The sequence below is a fragment of the Erinaceus europaeus genome, chromosome 20 (assembly GCF_950295315.1).
Source record: "Erinaceus europaeus chromosome 20, mEriEur2.1, whole genome shotgun sequence".
Classification (NCBI taxonomy): Eukaryota; Metazoa; Chordata; class Mammalia; order Eulipotyphla; family Erinaceidae; genus Erinaceus; species Erinaceus europaeus.
Window position 1 is genome coordinate 8,858,465 of NC_080181.1, and position 23,673 is coordinate 8,882,137.

The 23,673-nt window shown below is 42.4% G+C and overlaps 1 protein-coding gene across 6 annotated transcripts in view; it reads right to left on the reverse strand.

Annotated features, from left to right (window-relative positions):
- Nucleotides 1–5,006: 5,006 nt before the first annotated feature.
- The window catches only part of SLC35F2 (solute carrier family 35 member F2), a 99,068-nt gene continuing 80,401 nt past the window's right edge, over nt 5,007–23,673 (reverse strand). For all 6 annotated transcript variants that reach the window (XM_060179802.1, XM_060179798.1, XM_060179801.1 and 3 more), the window contains 5 exons: nt 23,368–23,527; nt 20,764–20,920; nt 20,014–20,066; nt 18,685–18,839; nt 5,007–7,245 (listed from right to left, as the gene is read on the reverse strand). In XM_060179802.1, coding sequence (XP_060035785.1) covers nt 7,060–7,245; nt 18,685–18,839; nt 20,014–20,066; nt 20,764–20,920; nt 23,368–23,527 — 711 coding nt within the window. In that variant the 3' untranslated portion in view covers nt 5,007–7,059. The remainder of the gene's footprint in view (nt 7,246–18,684; nt 18,840–20,013; nt 20,067–20,763; nt 20,921–23,367; nt 23,528–23,673) is intronic.

The window sequence follows — 23,673 nt, forward strand, 5'->3', positions numbered from 1 at the left end:
GGAGAAAGAAATGGGGACTTACATACTTGATGGTCACATGGTAGTCCAGGGAAAAAGCCCAGACACAAGTTTTATCAACAGAGAAGTGGCAGGCCTGGTGCCCTATTGGATACAAAGGGTGAGGAATAATAAAACTTCAGAGGTTTGAGTAACACTGGAACATATCACCAATGGAACAGGAAAGCCAGAAAAAAGAACTCAAGGATGAAAGCCAATGATGGAGGAAGTGAAGAGCAGAGAAGCATGATGTGCTTCAGTTCCACTCACTAAGTTTGAAGCACCTGGAATGGTCAGCTAAAATGGCCATTTCAGAAGACTGAGCTCACCCAGCAGAGTGCACACATTACTCTGCACAAGTACCTGGTGCTGAGCCCAGACCAAAACATGGGAGCACCAGCAGGGAGAAAACTTCATCAGTAGTGAGTGATACTGCATTGTTTCCCCTTTTATTGTCTTCCCATCTCTGTCTCTCACCCTTAATCTAGAGAAAAAGGGGGGGAAAAGTGACTTAGAGCTGTGGAGTCACACAGCCACTAACCCTGGTGGTGCAAGCCCATTCAGGGGCCAGGCAAACTGAGCTGTCTTTGGTACTCTAGTTGTCCTTAAGCTCAGTCTTGTCAGCCTTGAGCCTTCTCCTGCCTCATGTATCCCGCCTCAGGGACCTCTGCATGTCCTCCCATAGCTCTAATCAGGATCCAGCTCTCTACAAATAGAGCAACAGTGTCTCCTGCCCTGAATCAGAGCCCTCTTGGTCTGCTCCCTAAATGAGCTGCAACCATATTCCCACATCACTATTTATGAACTCAGGATGGTGCACTGTGCTCACCAGTCAGAAGTGACTCTCAACTGAGCCAAAGTCCCTGCTTTGGTATATCATACACTTGGCCAAATTGATGACAGAGAATGATGATAAATGTAGCAATTGTGTTCAAGTAAAGACACCACCTATACTCAACAAAAAAGAGTGGGAAAGGAAGTTCTCCTGGAAGTGTGTCAAGTGTCTCGTGAAGGCCGAGGCTTCACACAGGCACTCAGCTGTTGGTGACATCTGAGGTCAGAGATGCTGAGACATCACATGGAGACTCTACCCACAAGCACTGAAACGGCTCCCTCCCTCCATCACGTGTGCAGAACATGCACCCCCACACACACCCCAGGCAGTGGGCAGCAGATGCTGCTGGTATACTGAGTGTCTAGCTCCATCAGAATCCTTGCAGGGTCAGTGGGAACCAATAACTGTTTAAATTACTTACCTGGCTATTTTTAAAATTGATATTCTCTTCCCTTTGCAATCTAAGTGTTAGTCTCCAAAAGTGTCTGTATTTTAAATTAAAATTGGTAGAGGAGGGCAAAATTTAAGCTAAGGAATTGGGACCTAAAATCCTGCCAGTAAAATGCTGCTTTTCTGAAAAGACATTCTGCTCTTGATATATTGCTTCCACGTTGCCAGGCTTCTCCTAACACCCTCTTAACACTGGTGGAGAAGTGCATGCTCAGCATTACCTAATTTCCTCATAAATTTCTTGCCTTTTAATCAGCTAAGTGGCCATCTGGTGAAATTCCCTGATTTATTGATATCTTTTGAGGGCTGAGTCTATGTCCAGACACTAAGTGATTAAATGTGGATGAGAACAGCACTTCACCATAATAATGTTAGAAGAGAATCGTGACTTGTCAGACAGAAGACCTCACAGATAATGCAGACACCTTCTGAAAAGGGTGGGCTCAGAGTTGCAGAGAGCTGCACTGTTTGACCACCTTCAACACAGAAATCTTCCCAGTCCCCCTCACCAGGTCCAGCTGTTCCTGGGAACCATGGCACTCTTCAAATCCACTGTTTCTAGAAACAGAAAGACTTCAGAATTACATGAAAACCTGGATTTGGTTTTCTACTGTATTTCTCTTTTATACATGCTTTAATTTTTTTTTTTACATTTATATTTATTTGATAGACATTAAGAGGAGGAGGTTGGAGAGACACCTGCAGCACTGCTTCACCACCAGTGAAGCTTCCCTGCCCAAAGATGGGACTGTCACATGTGTACTTAACCAAGTGCACTACCACCAGGCACCTGGATTTGATTTTCAGCTTATTCCCCCCAACTCAATGTAAAACTGTGAAGATGTTGCATATTTGTTGAAGACTTGACTCTTCAACTGTTAAGCAAAGGTAATCCTTGCTAGGGATAGTTATCCACTTATAATACTCTTAATAAACAAGACAGTCTGGGCTGGGGAGAGCATAATGGCTATACAAAAAGACTTTCAGGGAGCCTAGTGGTAGTGCACCAGGTTAAACACACATAGTACGAAGTACAAGGTCCTACACAAGGATCCTGGTCCAAGCCCTCCGCTCCCCACCTGCAAGGGGGTGGCTTCACAAGTGGTGAAGCAGGTTTGCAGGTGTATCTCTGTATCTCTCTTCTCCACCTCCCTTCCCCCCCAATTTCTGTCCTATCCTGTTAAAAAAATGGGAGTCAGGCGGTAGCGCAGTGGGTTAAGCACAATAGTATGAAGTATAAGGACCGGTGTAAGGATCCCGGTTTGAGCCCCTGGTTCCCCACCTGCAGGGGGGGTCACTTTATAAGAAGTGAAGTAGGTCTTCAGTTGTCTGTCTTTCTCTCCCCCTGTCTTCCCTGCCTCTCCATTTCTCTCTGTCCTATCCAACAATGACATCAGTAACAATAATAATAACCACAACAATGATAAAACAAGGACAAAATAAAGGGGAAAATACAGCCTCCAGGAGCAGTGGATTCATGGTGCAGGCACTGAGCCCCAGAAATAACCCTGAAGGCAAAAAAAAAAAAAAAAAGAGGAAAAAATGGCCGCCAGAAGCAGTGGATTTGTAATGCTGGCACTGAGCCCCAGCAAAACGACTTTTATACCTGAGGCACCGAAGGTCCCAAATTCAATCCTCAGCACCACCATAAGCCAGAGATGAGCAGTGCTTTAGTAAAATAATAATATGACACTTTAATTTTAAATGACAATACAGAAAATGAAAACCAGATTCGGATTGTTGCTGTTATTAGAGCGCCACCTGCTGGGTCCAGCACGGATAATGCAAGTCCTTAAATCTGCTGCCTTGGTGTCAGAAATGTTCAAGTAACTCTGTACAGAAAGAGCTGAGTTTCATTTTATTTTATTTTATTGCCTCCAGGGTTTTTGCTGGGGCTTGGTGCCTGCACAACGAATCCACTGCTCCTGGAGACCATTTTTTCCCCCTTTGTTGGCCTTTTTTAAAAAAAATCATTGTTATGGTTATTATTATTATTATTGTTGCCGTTGTACAGGACAGAGAGAAATGGAGAGAGGAGGGGAAGACAGAGAGGAGGAGAGAAAGATAGACACCTGCAGACCTGCTTCACCGCCTGTGAAGCGACTCCCCTGCAGGTGGGGAGCCAGGGCCTCGAACCAGGATCCTTAGGCAGGTCCTTGCACTTCGTGCCACGTGCGCTTAACCACCCGACTCCCAAGAGCTGAGTTTCTAAACCCAAATATGAAAATGGCACCAGCCCCACTTCTTATAATGTCACCAGCCCCACTGCACAATTTAGCCTCTCTTCCCAGCACTGTGGAGTAATCTAGCAATTCTAGTATAATCTTCAGTAGGGTTTTCTTAGTGATGTGAACAGCTACAGAAAAAAATACTAGAGGGCAGGTGGTTGCGCACCTGGTTGAGCACACACGTTACATGCTCTAGGACCCACGTTTGAGCCTCCCATCCCCACCTGCAGGAGGAAAGCTTTGTGAGTGGTGAAACAGTGCTGCAGGTGTCTCTCTGTTTCTCTTTATCTTCCCTCCCTCTTGATTTCTGGCTGACTCTATCCAATAAAGATCATTTACAAAATATTGAAAATTAATGCTATTACAATAGACTGAAAAATGATTTTCAGGAGGACCTCAGCATAAAAATGGTGTGTTTCGGAAGTCAGGCGGTAGCACAGTGGGTTAAGCACATGTGGCACAAAGCACAATGACCAGCGTAAGGATCCCACCCAGTTCAAGCCCCTGACTCCCCACCTGCAGGGGGGTTGATTCACAGGTGGTGAAGCAGGTCTATAGGTGTCTATCTTTCTCTCCTCCTCTCTGCTGTCTTCCCCTCCTCTCTCCATTTCTCTCTGTCCTATAAAAAAAAATAAAAATAAAAAAAAGGTGTGTTTCAGAGCTAGTGGGTAGCTAGATGCTTGAATACACACATTCCAAGCGTTATCCAGGCTGTTAAACTCCCAGTCTTCACAAGCAAACCAGCATCCACAGCCTCACAGCTGTAACGATTAATAATCACTATATGTCATTTGCAGCTTTGCTTCTCTGGAATGCAGACTCTTATTATTTTATTTCTCTTTGTCCTTGCCAGAGCTTCACTGCTCAAGGCCAACCTTTTCAGATAGATGCAGAGGGGCAAAGCCTGGGAGACAGAAGGAGATGGAAAGACACTATACCACCAGAGCCCCCACCTGTGGGTTATGGGCTAGGCTTGCACCTAGTTTGATAGAGCAGGCACTCTCTCCAGATTAGCCCTTGCCAGCCCTGTTCAGAGTTTTAACCTAGGCTGCCCAGACTAGACCTTCTCTGCTCTTCATAGCAAAGAGCTGGATTAGGGAGCTCAGGGCAGACAGCAGAACAGGGGAGGGGAGCCTAAAGGTCCTCTTCAGGTCAGATTCCCCATATATGTTCTGAGTTGGAACCAGTCAAAGTCTATTCAATAAACACCCAGAATGTGGTAATTTTTAGACCAAAGGGTTAGAATGATTTAAAAAAAGAAAAAGAAAAAAAGCAAGTTAGGAGTGTATGGGGGGGTGGTAGGCTGCAGCACATCAGTAAGTGCTCTGAGAAAGGGAGCCTCATGGACGCTGGGAGGTCTGAGAAAGGCTTTCTAGAAGAGGTGGTCTTTGAGCTCATCCTTGACAACGTGTTGTCATTGCAAAGTCCCTTCTTCCCCTCAATCCCTTTCTTAGAGGTTTACTCTTCAGCAAGATAGTTTAAGAAATAAGCTTCCCTTAAAGGTCAAGCATTTATTTATTGCCTCCAGGATTATCCACCACTCCTGGTGGCCATTTTTTCCTTTTTTTTATTTGACAGGACACAGAAATCCAGAGTGGACTGGAAGGTAAAGTAGGAGAAAGACACCTGCAGCACTGCTTCACTACTTGTGAAGTGTCCCTGCTACAGGCTGCATGTGCATAGTACTATGTGCGCTTAACCGGGTGCACCACTGCCCGGCCCCCAAAAGTCAAGCATTTTTACATACGTGTTTTTTCTTAATCATTCACTGATTTATAGAAAAACAAACATGTTTTTACTGCCTGCAGACAATGAAAGGCTCTATCACTCACAAGCATAAAAGTGGCCTGGGAAGCAATCAACAAGTACAACACTGGACTCCATACCTGAGGCTGCAGGATCACTCCTAGCACCACATATGCCAGTGCTGAGTGATACTCTGGTCTCTCTCTCATCAAGTAAGCATATCTTAAAAGATCTTTTTAAAAAAAAAATGTAAACATCTGGGGACCAGGCAGTAGTGCAGCGGGTTAAGCGCATGTGTCGCAAAGTACAAGGACCAGCGTAAGGATCCCGGTTTGAGCCCCCAGCTCCCCACCTGCGGGGAGGGGGTCACTTCACAGCTGGTGAAGCAGGACTGCAGATGTCTTTCTCTCTCCCTCTGTCTTCCACTCATCTCTCTGTCCTACCCAACAACAACGACAGCAATAAGAACAGTAACAACGATAAACAAGGGCAACAAAAGGGGAAAAAATAGACTCTAGGAGCAGTGGATTCGTAGTGCAGGCACTGAGCCCCAGCAATAACCCTGGAGAAGAAAAAAAAAAAAAAAAAAGAGTTGTAAAAAAAAAAAGTAAACTTCTTGTGTGGTGGTAATTCCCTTATAACCAGATAGGTTTGCCTCACCTCACAGAACACAGTCCTAAAAAGTAAATATGGGGGAGTCCAGCAGTAGTGCAGCAGTTTAAGAGTACATGGTGCAAAGCAAAGCCCAAGGACCGGCGTTAGGATCCCGGTTCGAGCCTCTGGCTCCCCAGCTGCGGGGGTGGGGGGGTCGCTTCACAGGCAGTGAAGCAGGTCTGCAGGTATCTATCTTTCACTACCCCTCTCTGTCTTCCCCATCTCTCTCCATTTCTCTTTGCCCTATCCAACAACAATAATAACCACAAGGGCAACAAAAGGGAAAAAATATAGCCTCTAGAAGCAGTAGATTCGTGATGCTGGCACCGAGCCCCAACAATAACCCTGGAGGCAAAAAAAAAAAGTGAATATGAATAAATTTTTATATATTAAATTATATGAGACCCACAGGGGGAGCTGGTTAATGCATACATAGTAACTCTACTTCCAGGAAATCACTGTCTTTTAATAATATGAACACTTCACCGCCAGTTTCATTTACATTTTTATCCAAGAGTTAACATACAGACTTTATATAAGTTAAGTGGTAGCTAATATCATAATGATGCTACACTGAAGACACTGCACAAAATTCTCATGGCTCATTACAAGTATTTGGTAGAAAGTGGGGCAGTGTTGACTTGTAAGTACAAGGAGAGGGTTCCAAAGTTTCTTGCCTTTTGAGTGCCAAGTCTCAGTGGGACTCACATGCACACTTACTTGCAGCCCAAAGGTCCCAAGGCCCACGGACAGTGACTCCATAGCAGAAGAAAACCCAGATGCTTTCAGCTGTGCAAACCCACTGCTGGTAACTGGGTTCAGCAGTCATCTACCTTGCTCCTCCTGCTCCTGCTCCTCTATCGCCCCTCCTGCTTCCCCACTTACACCCACAGGACCCAAACATCGCCCCAACATCACAGGTAGGTCTTCACACACAGAAAGAGTGTCCTGGTGTTGGTTTTGGCTGCCTTGGAATGTCTACTTGTGAGATGTCATTGTGTGTTTCCCTGTAAAGTCTGTCCACTGGGTCCAAAGTAGTGCTGCTGAGCCTTGTTCAGTATGAGGGCATCACAGTGCCACTCAGCAGTCACAGGCTCCACTTCACCCTACTGGTGGCTTCAGTGTCGAGCTGTGTGCCTCCTCCTCCAGCTACAAGGCCTCAGAGTGGACCTCGGGGAGATTTTCTTCCAGCTTCAGCCCCAGGTTGTCGATTCCAATGCTGGTGACTGGGGGCAGGCTGCTCTCAGCTGGCTCTGCGGTGCGTGTGGGCGTGGAGCAGTACAGGACAAAGCCCAGCATGATGACGGAGAAGGACAGGATGTAGAGGCCCGAGAACTACAAGAAAGGAACAGCTGTGGGTCGTGGTCCCTTGGTTATACATTCCTGCTGCTGCCTTTTGCTCACTGTCCTTTGAGGGTTTCCTTCTGACAATCTTCTTTCTCAAAGTTGCCTAAAGACACACCAATGCCCCAAACCTCCCGTGTTGATTACTGGCACACCAGCCAACTGGATTCTTGGATCTGTAGGGATTGGCACATTTGCCTTTCTCTGCGACAGCCCAGATCTCCTCACTCTATACTGCGCTGCCTTAACAAGAACAGGAGGTGGGGAAGGAGACTGAGAGCCAGGTTCAGATCCAGGACTCGGTTTCCAAGATAAGCAGGAAACTGGAACGTGGAACTAAAGGGAAACGGGTGTGCAGATGTGACAACTTTTCAGCAACCCCTTCTGAATCCTTGCCCAACAAAATTCATTCTGATTAAACTCAATAGCTTATCTTGTCTCTGTAGGCAACAGTTACATAGTACAATCTATGATGGGCTGAGTTCACATGTTTTTTGAACAGAGGCTTTTTATTTTTTTCCTCTGTATTGAAGGATTAATGGTTTACAATAGATACAGTTCCTGGTACATGTGTAAAATTTCTCAGTTTTCTGCAAAGCATTCTCATCCCCAGCTTGGGTCCTCCTCCACCATCATGACCCAGGACCTGAAAGCACCCGAGCCCCAAGTCCTTTGCTTTGGTGCAGTACACCAAGCCCAGCCCAGGTTCGACTTTGTGTTTCCCCTTCTGTTCTCATTTCTCAACTTCTGTCCATGAGTCAGATCATCACATACGCATCCTTCTTTTTCTGGCTTTTCTCACTTAACATGATTCCTTCAAAATCCATTCAAGATGAGGTGAAGAAGGTGAATTCATCATTCTCAATAGCCAAGTAGTATTCCATTGTGTCTATGCACACAACTTTCTCAGTCACTCATCTACTGTTGGACACCTAGGTTGCTTCCACATTCTGGCTATTAAGAGTTCACTTTTTTTTTTTGCCACCAGGGTTATCACTGAGGCTCGGTGCCTCAGTTATGAAATTATGAATCCAACTGTCCAGGCAGCCACTTCTTCCTTTTTCTTTTCCTTCATATTCTCTATTTTATTGGATAGGACAGAGAGAGAAATTGAGAGGGGAGATTGGGTGGGGGAGAGAAGGAGAGAGAAACCTGCAGACCTGCTTCATTCCTCATTAAGTGTCCTCTCTGCAGGTTGGGAGCAGGGGCTCAAACCTGGGTCCTTGCACATAGTAATGTGTGAGCTTGTTATGTGGAAAACGGGAATGTTATGTATGTACAAACTATTATATTTACTGTCAACTGTAAAATATTAATCCCTCAATAAAGAAATTAAAAACTATGTATGTGAGGTTAACTGGGTGAATCACTGCCTGGCCTCGAGTTCACATTTTAATAGCTAAATAGCTTGAGATACCATCTTTTCAACATGACTTCAAAGGAACATGTGTAACACTATGTTCATAACTACATCATTCACAACAGCCATAGGGTTGGAGACCATAGAGGTGTCTCTGACCTTGCTGCTCCCAGGGGCTGTTCTGATAGCCACACATCATGGACAGATGGGCATCCTGCTGACTTTCCAAAACCTGCTTTTTAAAAAATATTTATTTATTTATTTATTTATGAGAAAGAATGGACAAGTGAGAGAAAGATCCAGACATCACTCTGGTACATGTGCTGCCAGGGATTGAACTTGGGACCTCCTGCTTGAGGGTCCAATGTTTTAGCCACTGTGCCACCTGTTCTATTCTAGAGGTAAAAACACAAACCTCGAGCAAAAATGCACTGAGAAGAATGCTAGGTGCTAGTTGTATATTTCCCCTAAAATGTCTTTCTGACATACCCCAAAATGTAAACACATTAACACTGAGCATTTTATATCTGCTTTTATTTGAACTAAGAGACTGCCTAAAAGTTCTATTCTTAGGCAAGTTAACAGAATGAAGATAGAAAAACAATGTGCAAGGACCTGGAGCTCCAGTGGTGCAAAAAACGTGCGATACTTATACAATGTGCAAGGACTGGGGTTCAAGGCCCCAGTCCCTGTCTGCAGGAGGAAAGCTTTGCGAGTGGTGAAGCAGTACTCCCTATCATCCCTCTCAATTTTTGGTTGTCTCTATTCAATAAATAAGTAAAGATAATAATTATATATATATTTACAAACAAAATAAACAAAAAATGGTGAGGATAGATAGCATAATGGTTATGCAAAGAGATTCTCAAGCCTGAGGCTCCAAAGTCCCAAGTTCAATGCCCTCCACCACCAGAGCTGATTAGTGCTCTGGGGAAAAAAAAAAAAAATACAGATAAGACTAACCAACCAAGAAGGGTGTAGTAAGATTGAGGGAAACAATGTAACAAAACTAATGTGTAGTTAATTTTGTCTCAGAACAAACAAAACCCATCTTACACATGGTCCTGGCTGAAAAGAAGAATGGGATCTGCTGTTTTATTCAAATGAACAACCATTCTTTGATTAGCTCAGATTTCATATCAATAAAAATAGCTCAACTATGGGACTGACAGAAAAGAAAAAAATTTATAGGGGATAGGAAAGGGAAAAGACAATGTAGGAAGAAATCATCTAAATCTTTAGAAAGCTTTCAGGAATAAAAACACATACCCCACCACCCAGATGGGCTTGGGCTGTATTTCTTAGGATGCAAAACCAGGGGGTCGGGTGGTGGTGCAATGGGTTAAGCGCATGTGGCGCAAAGCACAGGGACTGGCGTAAGGATCCTGGTTCGAGTCCCCGGCCTCCCACCTGCAGGGGATTCCCTTCACAGGCGGTGAAGCAGGTCTGCAGGTGTCTTTCTCTCCCCCCCTCTGTCTTCCCCTCCTTTCTCCATTTCTCTCTGTCCTATCCAACCACATCAACAGTGGCAATAATAATAATAAGCTACAACAACAAGGGCAACAAAAAGGGGAAAAAAAAACAGGAGCGGTGGATTCATGGTGCAGGCACCCAGCCCAGCAATAACCCTGGAGGGAAAAAAAAAAAAAAAAAAAAGGAAGCAAAACCAGTGATAATGTCCAGCTGAGCAAATGCATTTTCTATCACTGGTTCTAACAGTTAGATCTAGCACTTACTATACTGTCCAATAAACAGCATTTAAGAGATATTGGAAAAAATATTCCAAGACTGTTGGGTGAAATTAAAGCTACTTGAGTAAACTTTGTGTGTTTGTGCAGAACTAAGGTCTTACACATGCTCAAGTTTGCCACTCCTGGGTTGTTTTTTCATTCATGTCAAGAATCAGAGAGGGAAAAACACCATAGCATTGAAGATTCCTCCTATGCCACATAACTCATTCAAAATACACCCTCTGGGAGTCGGGCTGTAGCGCAGCGGGTTAAGCGCAGGTGGCGCAAAGCACAAGGACCGGCATAAGGATCCCGGTTTGAACCCCAGCTCCCCACCTGCAGGGGAGTCGCTTCACAGGCGGTGAAGCAGGTCTGCAGGTGTCTGTCTTTCTCTCCTCCTCTCTGTCTTCCCCTCCTCTCTCCATTTCCCTCTGTCCTATCCAACAACAACAATAACAATAATAACTACAACAATAAAACAACAAGGTCAACAAAAGGGAATAAATAAATAAAATAAATATAAAAAAAATACAAAAAAAATATACCCTCTTTGATATGCTGGTCTTACTTGTAAAGACTTATGTATTTATTTCATATAAAAGGGGGAGAGTCATAGCACTTACTCTGGTGTATGTCGCGCTGGGGACTGAACTGGGTGCATCATCCATGCAAGTGTGTTCTACCCACTGGGCCATCTTCCTAGGGCCCCTGGTCTTGCCAGTTTAGAATGTCTGGGGGGGGGGGCATGAAGGGGAGATATGGAGTTCTGGTGGTGGGAGTTGTGTGGAATTGTACCCCTTATCCGACTATCTTATCAGTATTTTTTATTTTATAAATAAATTAATTTTAAAAATGTTTAGGGGAAAGGAGGGAGAAGGAGCTCATCCCTCCCAAGCAGAGTAAATAGACACGATTTTATAAGAGAGAAGAGATTAAGGGAGTGTGGCAAATATGTCTCCTGGACTGAAGACTGTTAACGTTCTTCCTGTTTTTGTTTTTTAACCCTACCCTTGGCATCTAAGTCAATACAGAAAGTATCTTGTGGTCCACTAAGTACTTATTCAAGATCACTTCCAGAGTCAGATACTGACACAGATGAATGCAAAAGTTTTTAACTTTTAGAGTCAAGTGGTGGTGCGCCTGGTTAAAAGCATGTTATCATGTGCAAGGACCCAGGTTTGAGCCCCACTCTCCACCAGCGGAGAGAAGTTTCATGAGTGGTGAAGCAAATACTCTCCATCTCTCTCCTCTTTTTTTTTTTTTTTTTTACTTTTTTTAAAAAAATTTTTTTAATTAATTTTATTTATTTATTCCCTTTTGTTGCCCTTGTTGTTTTATTGTTGTAGTTATTATTGTTGTTGTCGTTGATGGATAGGACAGAGAGAAATGGAGAGAGGAGGGGAAGACAGAGAGGAGGAGAGAAAGATAGACACCTGCAGACCTGCTTCACCTCCTGTGAAGCGACTCCCCTGCAGGTGGGGAGCCGGGGTTCGAACCGGGATCCTTATGCCGGTCCTTGTGCTTTGCGCCACCTGCGCTTAACCCGCTGCGCTACAGCCCGACTCCCCCCTCTCCTCTTTTTTAAAAATATATTTTTTTAATTTATTATTGGATAGTGACAGAGAGAAACTGATTGAAGAGGGACACCAGTAGCCCTACTTCACCACTCATGAAGCTTTCCCCCTGCGTGTGGGGACCAGAGCATCTATCTCCTTTTATCTCCATCTCCCCTCTTAATTTCTCCCTGTGGTATCAAACAAAGGAAGAAAAAAAATGGCCAGCAGGACTAGTAGATTCATCATGCAGACACCAAGCCATAGTGATAATCCTGGTGAAAAAAGTTTAATTTTCTTTTTTGTTTTTAAAAGTTTTTTTTAAATATTTTATTTATTTATTCCCTTTTGTTGCCCTTGTTGTTTTTTTTATTGTTGTAGTTATTATTGTTGTTGTTGTTGTTGGATAGGACAGAGAGAAATGGAGAGAGGAGGGGAAGACAGAGAGGAGGAGAGAAAGATAGACACCTGCAGACCTGCTTCACCGCCTGTGAAGCGACTCCCCTGCAGGTGGGGAGCCGGGGTTCGAACCGGGATCCTTATGCCGGTCCTTGTGCTTTGCGCCACCTGCGCTTAACCCGCTGCGCTACAGCCCGACTCCCCAAAAAGTTTAATTTTCAAAAAGTCAGAAGCAAAGATATTTTAGATAGTATAATTTTTTAAATCAGTGGTACACTGGGCTTATGATTCTGCCTTTAAAAATATTTATCGGGTGGAAGGTAGATAGCATAATGTTTATGCAAACATACTCTCATGCCTGAGGCTCCAGAGTCCCAGGTTCAATCCCCCGCACCACCATAAGCCAGAGATGAACAGTGCTCTGGTTAAAAAATATATGTATATATTTATCAATGGGAGTTGGACAGTAGCACAGCGGGTTAAGCGCATGTGGCACAAAGTACAAGGACAGGAGTAAGGATCCTGGTTTGAGCCCGGGCTCCCCACCAGGGAAGACTCTTCACAAGCAGTGAAGCAGGTCTGCAGGTGTCTTTCCCTCCCCCTCTCTATCTTCCTCTCCTCTCTCCATTTCTCTCTGTCCTATCCAACAACGATGACATCAATAATAACTACAACAATAAAGAATTAAAAATTTTTTAAAAATAAAAAATATTTATCAAATGATAGGTGTCTTCTATGTGTTCTGTATGTTTCCCACCTCTAAGGTTAACTATGAAGATTACTGTGGCTCTGCCCTTGCTCTTGTAGTAAGTTTTGAGATATCCTTTGACCAATAAAATCAGACCGAGTTGAGAGAACTTCTAGAAATGAAGGGACAAAGAAAAAAGGAAAGCAAAAGAATATTGAAGGAATTTGAGTGCGTATGTTTCAGTTTTGAGAAAAACCGTTTAAAATCAAGTGGTCAAAAAAATCACACACACACAAAGATGTTCATATTAACATTACGAGCAGTTAGGGAACAAATATTTACACTAAAGGAGTGACAAGTATTCTTTTACTTCATAGCATTTACTCCAAGGGTGGTGAGTGTTGGATCATTCAGTCTGACCCTGTCAAGGCAACCAGCTTTTTTTTTTTTTTTTTTTCCCTTAACAGCGTTAAGTGTTGACTTTTAAGTTAGTAAATTTGTATGACCCATGAATGACATTATAAATATCCAAATGGCCCTAGGCATATAAAAGGTTCCCAACTCCTACTCTGACCTTCTTGAAAATTATTTTATTAATGAGAAATAAGTGATACTACACTAAGTCAATAATATTGGTTAAAAGAAAAACAGGTGAGTGGGTCAGTATATTATATTGCATTATATTATATATTATGCTGTCAGGATTTTGTAGGGTCCGGGGAGCTACTAGTTACCTTAAACTGAAGAATTAAAACACCATCAGCCTCCTAATGGTGATTATGTAAAATGCAAGCACAGAGGCCCTGAATGCACTTTGTGGTTCTCTCCAGGACTTTATGGTTCCTGGTTGTTTGTTTTGTTTACACAGAAAGAACAAGGTGAAGAGGGAGAGAGAGATAAAGAAACCACAGTGGGGGCTGGGTAGTAGTGTAGCGGGTCAAATGGACATGGCAGGAAGCACAAAGACTTGTGTAAGGATCCCAGTTCAAGCCCCCAGTTCCCCCACCTGCAGGGGGGTTGATTCACAAGTGGTGAAGCAGGTCAGCAGGTGTCTTTCTCTCCTCCTCTCGCAACTTCTCCCTGTTCTATCCAACAACAACAGCAATAACAACAACAACAATGGCAACAAAATGGAAAAAATGGCCTCTAGGAGGAATGGATTCATAGTGCAGGCACCTAGGCCCAACGATAACTCTGGAGGCAAAAAAAAAAAAAAAAAAAAAAAACCAGCACTGAAGCTTCCTTCAATACAGTGGGTACCAGCCCCTGTACTCACTTTTGTAGCCCATCACAATTATTCTGATTAAGAAATACATGGACTTCCTAGCTTCCTCCTACATGAAGATACCAAATTTCATTTGCTATATTCTTACCTTTAGGTTCCTGATTAATAAACATTTTGCTCTGCTTTATATCTTAATGCTTTTCACCCACCAAGTTACAGATGTTACCATGATGCCAACCTGACTTCCCTAGGTAGACAACCTCATCAATGTGTCCTGGAACCTTACCTCCCTAGAACCCCACCCCACTGGGGAAAGATATAAACAGGCTGGGAGTATGGATCCACCTGCCAACACCCATGTCTAACAGAAAAGCAATTAAAGATGCCAGACTTCCCACCATATTCCCAAGAGGGATAAAGAATAGGGAAACTTCCAAAGGAGGGGACGGGGATATGGAGCTCTGGTGGTGAGAATTGTATGGAATTATACCCCTCTTATTCCACAATCTTGTCAATCATTGTTGAAAAGAAAAGAATAGAAAAGAAATCCTCCTTCTGTCTTAATACAGGAACACCTTAACCACAACATTTATAAAGATAACAGCTGACTTATGTCAGGCATAACATGCTTCTTAAGCAGAAATTTCTAAGAACCCACTCAATTAAGAGATTGCTAAATCATGATCAGTTGCTGGGAACAAGGCAAACCAGTGCCAAGGATTTCTGCCTGGACAGAACATTTTCCAGGACAAAATAATGTAGGTGCCATCACCTACTAAGGCTAGAATTATCAAGTAACAGTTAATATCTGATTAGGTCAAATGAGTACAGGGAAAGACAGTAAGCAGGCCAACAAGCATTTCAGGAGGAGTACTAAGGAAAGATGCACTTCTGGGTAATTCTCAAGTGTAGCCCTAAGACCTTTTCAAAGGGCCTAAAGATTAAAATAATACTGTAATTATAGTTTTGTAATGCTTATAATGCTAATAATAAGGTGCACAAAGTTAAAAGGTGCTATTTATCTTTCATTTTAATTCTTACAAGTGTACGGTGGAATATCTTAGGGGTATATGACATTATAATATCCACAGTAGAATGAAGATCCAGATGTTAGAATCCAGCTGTTTTTCATTAGTGAGATCTTCAAGAATAAAGATCAATGCTGCTTTTTTCACTAATCTTTTTTTCTTTTAGAAAAAATTTTCTTCACAAAAATATATGTTACCATGATTTTCTTAATTAAAAATTTTCTAATTTTTCAGGTTTTTTTTCTATCAGAGTTATCACTGAGGCTGAGTATGCACAATTAGTCCTCCTGGAGGCCATTTTTTTTCTTTCTTCCTCTCCCTCTCTCTCTTCATTTGATAGGACAGAGAGAAACTGAAAGGGGAGAGGAGAGGGAGACAGAAAGGGAGAAAGAGGGGGTGGGGGGGTAGCACAACAGGTTAGGCGTACATGGCGCAAAGCGAAAGGACCCGGCGCAAGGATCCTGGTTCGAGCCCCCACTTGCAGGGGAGTCACTTCACAAGTGGTGAAGCAGGTCTGCAGGTGTCTGTCTTTCTCTCCTGTCTCTGTCTTCCCCTCCTCTTCTCCATTTCTCTGTTCTATCCAACAACAACATCAATGGCAATAACAACAACAACAAAGACAACAAAATGGGGGGGGCTTCCAGGAGCAGGGATTTGTGGTGCAGGCACCAAACCCCAGCAATAACCCTGGGGAAAAAAAAAAGAGAAAGAGAAACACTGCAGTGCTGCTTCACTACTTGTGAAACCCCCTCCCCACCAAAGGTGTAGATGGGGGCCTGAATCTATATCCTTGCACACGGTAACACATGCACTCAACCAAGTGTGCCATCACTCACCCTCCTGCCTATAATTTCTAATATGACACATAATAGATCTAAAATGACTACAGTCCTCAATCTTTAAGCATCTAGAAGGCTGCTGAGATCAGAAAGTGTGAGAACTGTTATTTATACAAGTTTTTTTTATATACAAGTTTTTTAATTAACTGTAAAAAGTTTTAAAATATGTCTGGTTCTCTTTGATGTGTTTCAAAGCTTTAGCATGATGAATAATGACTGCCAGACTCTCACCTTAAAAATGAAAATAGGAGGCCAGGTGGTGACACAACTGGTTGAGTGCACATGTTATAGTGCTCAAAGATCCCAGTCCCCACCTGCAGGGGGAAAGCTTCATGAGTGGTGAAGCAGTGTTGCAGGTTTCTCTCTGTTTCTTTCCTTGTCTCCCCCCACAACTCAATTTCAGACTGTCTCTATCCAATAAATAAAGATTAAAAAATTAAAAAAAAAATATGCAGGTACAGTGGAAAGAAGACTGAACTAGGGGTCAGAGAGATAGTTCATGGGGTAGGTTGCCTGCACTGTCATGTACAAGGGCTGGGCCAGGTTCCAGTCCTGGCAGCACAAGGGAGGTGCTACAGCAATGGAGGAAGCTTCCATGCTATCCTCTCCTCTTTTCTATGTATGTGTCTCTGTTCACACTATCTGAATTAAAAAAAAAAAAAAAAAAAGAAAAAAAAGAAACTGGCTTGTTGTGTGCTTTACATTGGGTTCTAGTTCTCCCCCGCCAAGAGAATTGGATCAGTCCTGTTAGTTTCGCGGGCCTGCTTGGCCCCGCCCCGAGGAACCCCGAGAGAGTTCCTGAGTTCCAGAGTAAGAGAGAGTTCTTGGCGCCGCCGGAAGAAAGAGGCAGCACAGTTCTGTTTGGTGATTAGTTTGGTTTAGTTTATGAATCGTTGTTCCTGAATAAAGAAATACAGCTTCCCTGCCCAGCCGTATGTCTCTGGTCGTCTCTGTTACCCGCCCGTGAAGCTAGCCCGGCCAGCTGGAGACTCCGAATTTTAACAACACTGGCTTGGTTCCACCAAAAGAAAAAAGACAAGACAAATGGGAGAAAGAAGACTGAACTGTCAAGTTGGTAACTAATGATTAGTCTTGGCTATACCACTAACCACATGCTGACTAAGGATACGTCACTTAACAACTATTTATGAACTCCTTGGGCGTCCATTTCCCTATCTCCCAAACAAGATCATTTAATCCTTAATTATCAAGGGAAATATATCAGAGTCTCTGGAGATGGCCCTTTTAAAAAAAAAAATGTATATATATATATGTATGTATAAATATATATATATATATTTTGTTATTATCTTTATTTATTTATTGGCTATAGACAGCCAGAAATCAAGCGGTAAGAGGGTGATAGAGAGGGAGAGAGATAGGGCTCTATCACCCTCTTGATTTCTGGCTGTCTCTATCCAATAATTAAAGATAGTAACAAAATTTTAAAAATAAAACAAAGACAGAGGGAGAGAGAGACAGAGAGACATCTGCAGCACTATGTATCACCATTTGCAAAGCTTTCCCCCTGGAGGTGGGGACTAGGGGCTCAAACCTGGGTCCTTGAGCATTGTAACATGTGTACTCAACCAGGTGCGCCATAACCCAGCCCCAAGATGGCACTTTTAAAGTTCTATCTTTCCTTTCTAGCTTTCCTTGAGCACACTTATGTGTTCCCTTCCATTCCACTCCTCTGGAGAATTACCATGCATCATATGAGCTATTACTGGTGGAAAGATGTTATGCTTATGAGTGCTGGATGCTGCAGAGGCAGAAAATTAAAAGTAAATAAGTGAAAAATTAATTACCTGTAAGGCTCCTTCCAAATATACTATTACCATCAAAGACAACTACTCCATGCAACTAATGTGTTGGTATGTTTCTAAATTCTGCTTCTAAGACCCCTTCTGTTACACTGCTTGAGGCTGTGGTCTATTTACATAATCACTGTTTTACCTGGGTCCTGCCCTGCCTGCAGGGTACTGGTTTAATCCCCACTGGTTAGATGGAAGCTTTCTATGTTCTGTTCACACTCTTTTTTTGCTCCGCCCCCTCTCCTAGTCATTTCCTTTCCCTTACCACTTCCGGTGAAGAGAAGGCGATGTATCTGATTAATAAACGATGTATCTGCTTAATAAACGATGTATCTGATTAATAAACGAGATACTGCTTCCCAGTTCAGCCATGAGTCCCTGGTCGTCTGTCTCCTGCCCGCGAAGCTAGCCCCGCACTAATGTATCTTTCCCTTTTCTCTACACCAGGAACTGCAGATGCTTTGCCTAAGTATCAGGTCAAAGCCAGTGAACAGAAAAACTCAAGAATGCCTAGCCTAATCCCTCAATGCCAATAGTAACTCTGGAACTGACTGTTAATGTCTGTTAGCATGTCTATACCTGAGTTTACTGAGACATACCAAAAGTTAAAACCCTCTAGAAAAACTTTGAAAGAGCAATTCTTACTTGAAGCAGTTTCAAACAGAGGAATAGTAACTGAAGGAATGATAACTACCTAATTTCTGCTTTTATTTTTTAATCTAAGCTCTAAAGAAACTTGTTCTGTCTTTTGCAGCAAGAAAGCATTCTTGTTTGAATACAATCTATTTGCTTACCTTATAGCCAAACAGAAAGAGTCCAAAGAATAGGCTATAGAGATCAGCTGTCAGGATACCCAGGTTGACAGAAGTGGCACTTGTGACTTTAATTACCAATGGCATGAAGCTGTATAGGCAAAACATGCAAAGTGCAAATGCCACAAATAGCAGAGCTGTGAAAAAAATTGGGTATCTATTATTAGAAGACATCAGAAGGTAAAAGTGCTAAAGGTCTGGGCTGCCACACTAAATTGCAGCTGCTTTAACATACTATCTATAGAACCCTTTCTCAACAGTCAGTATTGCAGGAGAGATACATAATGCTGCATGGGGAGAAATTATTGTGATGTGATTAGATGAAGGATTTCAGAAATCCAACTGGCCATAAACTCTTGCTTCTGAAGTGACTGAGTCCACAGCTCTTATCTCCTCTTATCCAATGAGGGCAGAGTGCTATTTATGATGAGGTCAATAAAAGCAGAATCAATATCAAGAAAAGTGACTCATTACCTTTTGTCTATTTTCACCTGGTTGCTAGGCTGTGATTTGTATAACTGGGGTTTGAATAAACTACTTTGAGGGCATCAAAAGCAGTTGAGTTCATTATATCCTGTTTATCTCCTTACTTTCAGAGCTCCCAGAGAGTACAATATAACAATTATTTTTATAACAGAGCTAGTCCTGCGGGTGCAAACTGTTCAGCATTATCTGCTGCATAATTGCATCTCCAATCTAACTCTCACACCAAGCATGAACACATGTACATATGTTGGACACCTATCTACTCAGGCAATCCAAGTTTTAGTTTATAATTAGAGTATCCAAGCATGGTACACAGAGTGAAAATTCATGTACAATTTAACTTCTCTCCACTCAACACTAAGACTCCCATCTTTCCTAACTGTGCCACCACTGCTTTCTTCTATGTCATTTATTTGTGCAGATGTAAGTGGAGGTACAGTGGAAAGTGGTGGGTGAAGATACACTATCAGATTGTTCAAGTTAATACTTCACAAATTACACTCAGTATACAACCTTCACAAGAGGTACAGGGACTAAAGATATAGATCTAATTGAAAATTACTGTGAGCAAAGGGCAGTCCAGTTCAGAATTCCTAGAAAAGAATGGCTATTTATAAGGTAAAGATTAAGAATTAACTTCTATGGAGGCACCTTTACAAGTTCTAGGAGAAAGCTTAATGCAAACCACTATTGCTTCCTGTGTATTTGGATTACTCTGTGATTTAATAACTTGGCCTGCCTACTTTTAAAATGAAGTTATTTCATGATAAGTGTTTTGGTCAGAGGAAGAATATTGAACAAAATGCGTATTACTTATATACTTACCAATTTTCCAGTCCCAGTGAATGCTGGCAATATCCTTATATTCCACAATCAACCTAAGATTAAAACAAGAGGTCAGAGAGGGAGCTGAATACTAATTTTCAGTGTCTTATAAGCTAAGGTACAGAATCATGCTCACTTCTGAACTTTTTTTTAAATATTTATGTATTTATTCCCTTTTGTTGCCCTTGTTTTTTAATTATTGCAGTTATTGATGTCGTTGTTGTTGGATAGGACAGAGAGAAATGGAGAGAGGAGGGGAAGACAGAGAGGAGAGAGAAAGACTTGCACCTGCAGACTTGCTTCACAGTTTGTGAAGCAACTCCCCTACAGGTGGAGAGCCGAGGGCTTGAACTGGGATCCTTATGCTGGTCCTTGTGCTCTGCACCACCTGCGCTTTACTTGTTGTGCTATCGCCCAACTCCCTGATCTTTTCTTAAGATATAAAAGTAACTAACTTTTATTTTAAAAATCCATAAACACCTGTTTGAGTTATTTAGAAGTATCAAATACTATTGGAAGAAAACATGACACTAGACTTTTCCTTTTAGTTGGAAGTTAACATTTAATGGAAAGAACCATCTAGTAAGCAGGACCCTAAAGGCCACGTACATACAAAACAACAAGGCTTCAACAGTCTTCTAGTAGATTTTTTATCAAGTTACTAATTTTAAATGTGTTTTTGGGCCAAATAATCCATGAACAGTAGCACTGTATTTGCTTAACTTGTGAAGGAAAAATTGAAAATCTTACAACTGTATGCCACTGATAGCTGTTCCAAAGAGGCCCACCATTCCTAAAAATTCCTGTCTGCTCAGTTTCTTCACGATGTATTCTTCACACACGTTAGAAACAGCATAGAGGGAAGCCCCAAGAAGGACCAAGATGTCACCAATCAGAACATCACTTCCTACAGGAAGACAGGATACACACACACATACACACACACACACAAAAGCCTGGTCAGTGGGAGAGGTTACTCCAGAATGCTTCCGATTTATCCAACTCATGCTCATTTAAATAAAATTTTACAGAATTAGGAACCCTGGTTTCTACAAGTTTAAAGACTCCTCAGGAAATTAAATGAGTGGAAATGACAACAAATAACAAATCCTATAAAGTAGTGTCTCAGAAAATGGATATATGATATGAGAAATTAATGGAGTTATTGAAAACTGAAGAAGGAAGCTAGCAACACAAGTTGTTTCTCTCTTAAAGGAGATGTTGAAGTCACATGTAGATTGATTCATATACCTTATTAAATCTGATAGTCTCAAAGGTCTGAACTTTGGCCCAGTGAACATCAAAGTCTACAGTGACTGAATTTTTTTTCACTTTTTAACTAGTGATTTAATACTGGTTTACAAAATTACAAGATAACAGGGGAACAGTTCCACACCATTCCCACCACCAGAGTTCTGTGTCCCACTGGGGAGACAGCATAGTTGTTATGCAAAAAAGCTTTCATGCCAAAGACTTTGAAGACCCAGGTTCAATCACTAGCATCACCTTAATTAAGCCAGAGCTGAGCAGTACTCTGATTAAAAAACAGAGTTCTGTGTCCCCATTCCCTCCACTGGAAATTGCAGCGGTTCTCCCAAGAAAGAAATGGGTTGACTATTATTTCTATAACTATTGTCTCTAAGTATTTTTGCCCAATTTTTCTATGGTCTTGCCTTTCTAAGTCACTCTTACACCTATTACTACTTCCAAATGTCTTTCTTTTGTTTCTCTCTCTGGATTCTGATGGAATTGGGTTTCAGAGCCCTCTGGTCATCTTCTCTTAACACTCTCCCTCTCTGGGAATATGGACCAAAAGTCTTTTTGGAGTACAGAAGGTGGAGTTTTGTAATTGCTTCTTTGCTGGACATGGGGAATTTCTCCCCCCCCCCACCAGATTTATTGCTGGGGCTCTATATCTATATAATTCTACTATTTCTAGTGAACTATATACATTTATTTATTTATTTATTTGAGGGTGAGAAACAGGGAGGGAGAGAGATGGGGGGGAGAAATGGAGAAAGAAACAGAGAAGAGAGACACTACAGCACTGCTCCACCACTCATCAAGTTTCCCCTGTGTAGCTGCTCCCATGTTATGGCTGGGGGCTCAAACCTGAGGTTGCATATAGCAAAGTTTACCAGGTGAGTCATCTCCTGAATGATCTAGAAATAACTCATCAAACAAAATAGTTAGTGAAGCAAAAAAAAAGTGAGAACTGTGGGCAGGCAGAAACACCAAAACTGTTTTGTGGAAGTGGCTACAACATTACAGAAATAGGTACTTTTAAAAATAATGTTTAAAGGTGAGGGAGAGAGAAAAAGACTTTCATGCTGAGGCTCTGAAATTACAGGTTCAATTCTTCACAGCACCATCAGCCAGAGCTTTGCAGTGCTGGGGTGGTGGGTGGGGGGAATTTAAAAGACAGTTAACCACTGGGCCCAGAGATGACTCATCTGGTTCAAACCTCACCATGCACAATGACCCAGGTTTATGCCATTTGGCATCACATAAAATCACCTGCATGGCTGAAACTTCACAAGCAATGGAGAAATGGAGAAGCAATGTGGTGTCTCTCCTATTTATTTATTTATTTATTTATTCGCTTACTTTTTACCTCCAGGGTTACTGCTGGGGCTCAGTGCCTGCAACATGAATCCACTGCTCCTGGAGGCCATTTCTCCCCTTTTTGTTGCCCTTGTTGCTGTAGCCTTGTTGTGGCTATTCTTATTGTTGTTGATGTCATTCGTTGTTGGATAGGACAGAGAGAAATGGAGAGAGGAGGGGAAGACAGAGGGGGGAGAGAAAGATAGACACCTGTAGACCTACTTCACCACTTGTGAAGTGACTCCCCTGCAGGTGGGGAGCCGGGGTTGAACTGGGGTTGAACCGGGATCCTTACGCCAGTCCTTGCACCTTGTGCCACGTGCACTTAACCTGCTGTGCTACCGCCCGACCTCCTTCTTTATTATTTTTTTAAAAGAATTTATTTATTTATTTATTCATGAGAGAGATAAGAGGAAAGAACCAGACATCACTCTGGCACACGTGCTGCCGGGGATTGAACTTGGGACCTCATGGTTGAGAATCCAATGCTTCATCCACTGCGCCACCTCCCTGACCACATGTCTCTACTCTTTATCTCCCTCCCTCTGTCTCTTACCCTCTAACAATAATAATAGTAATAACAGTCTGCTGGAAGCAGTAGTTATACAGGCAGCAACCCCAACAATAATCCTGAAGACAGAAAAAAATAAAGGTAAGTAGGACATGCTTTCTGCCTTTATCATTGTCAAATAGCAAAAAAACATCAGCAATATTCTTTCATGTAACCAGAAACAAGTAGCACAGTCTTACCTGAGTTGTCTTCCCTTCCTGCTAATATGTCTGCACCAACCATTGTCCCCACACCCAGCAGACAGACAGCCACAGAGATGAAGTGGATCACTCGGTATCTCGAGTAGAGAATAAACCACGAGAGAGCCATCAACACAGGAATCCCAAAGCAATCCAAAAGCTGCAATGAGAGGAGAAACAAACAAACAGCTTACTCTATCTCTCAAAGCTAAAAGGTGGGTAATTAACTGTAGTGAGAGTCTGCATTTACTATGGCCAATCTTGTACTGAATGCTTTACCTGGATGAACTCAATTACTCCTCACAA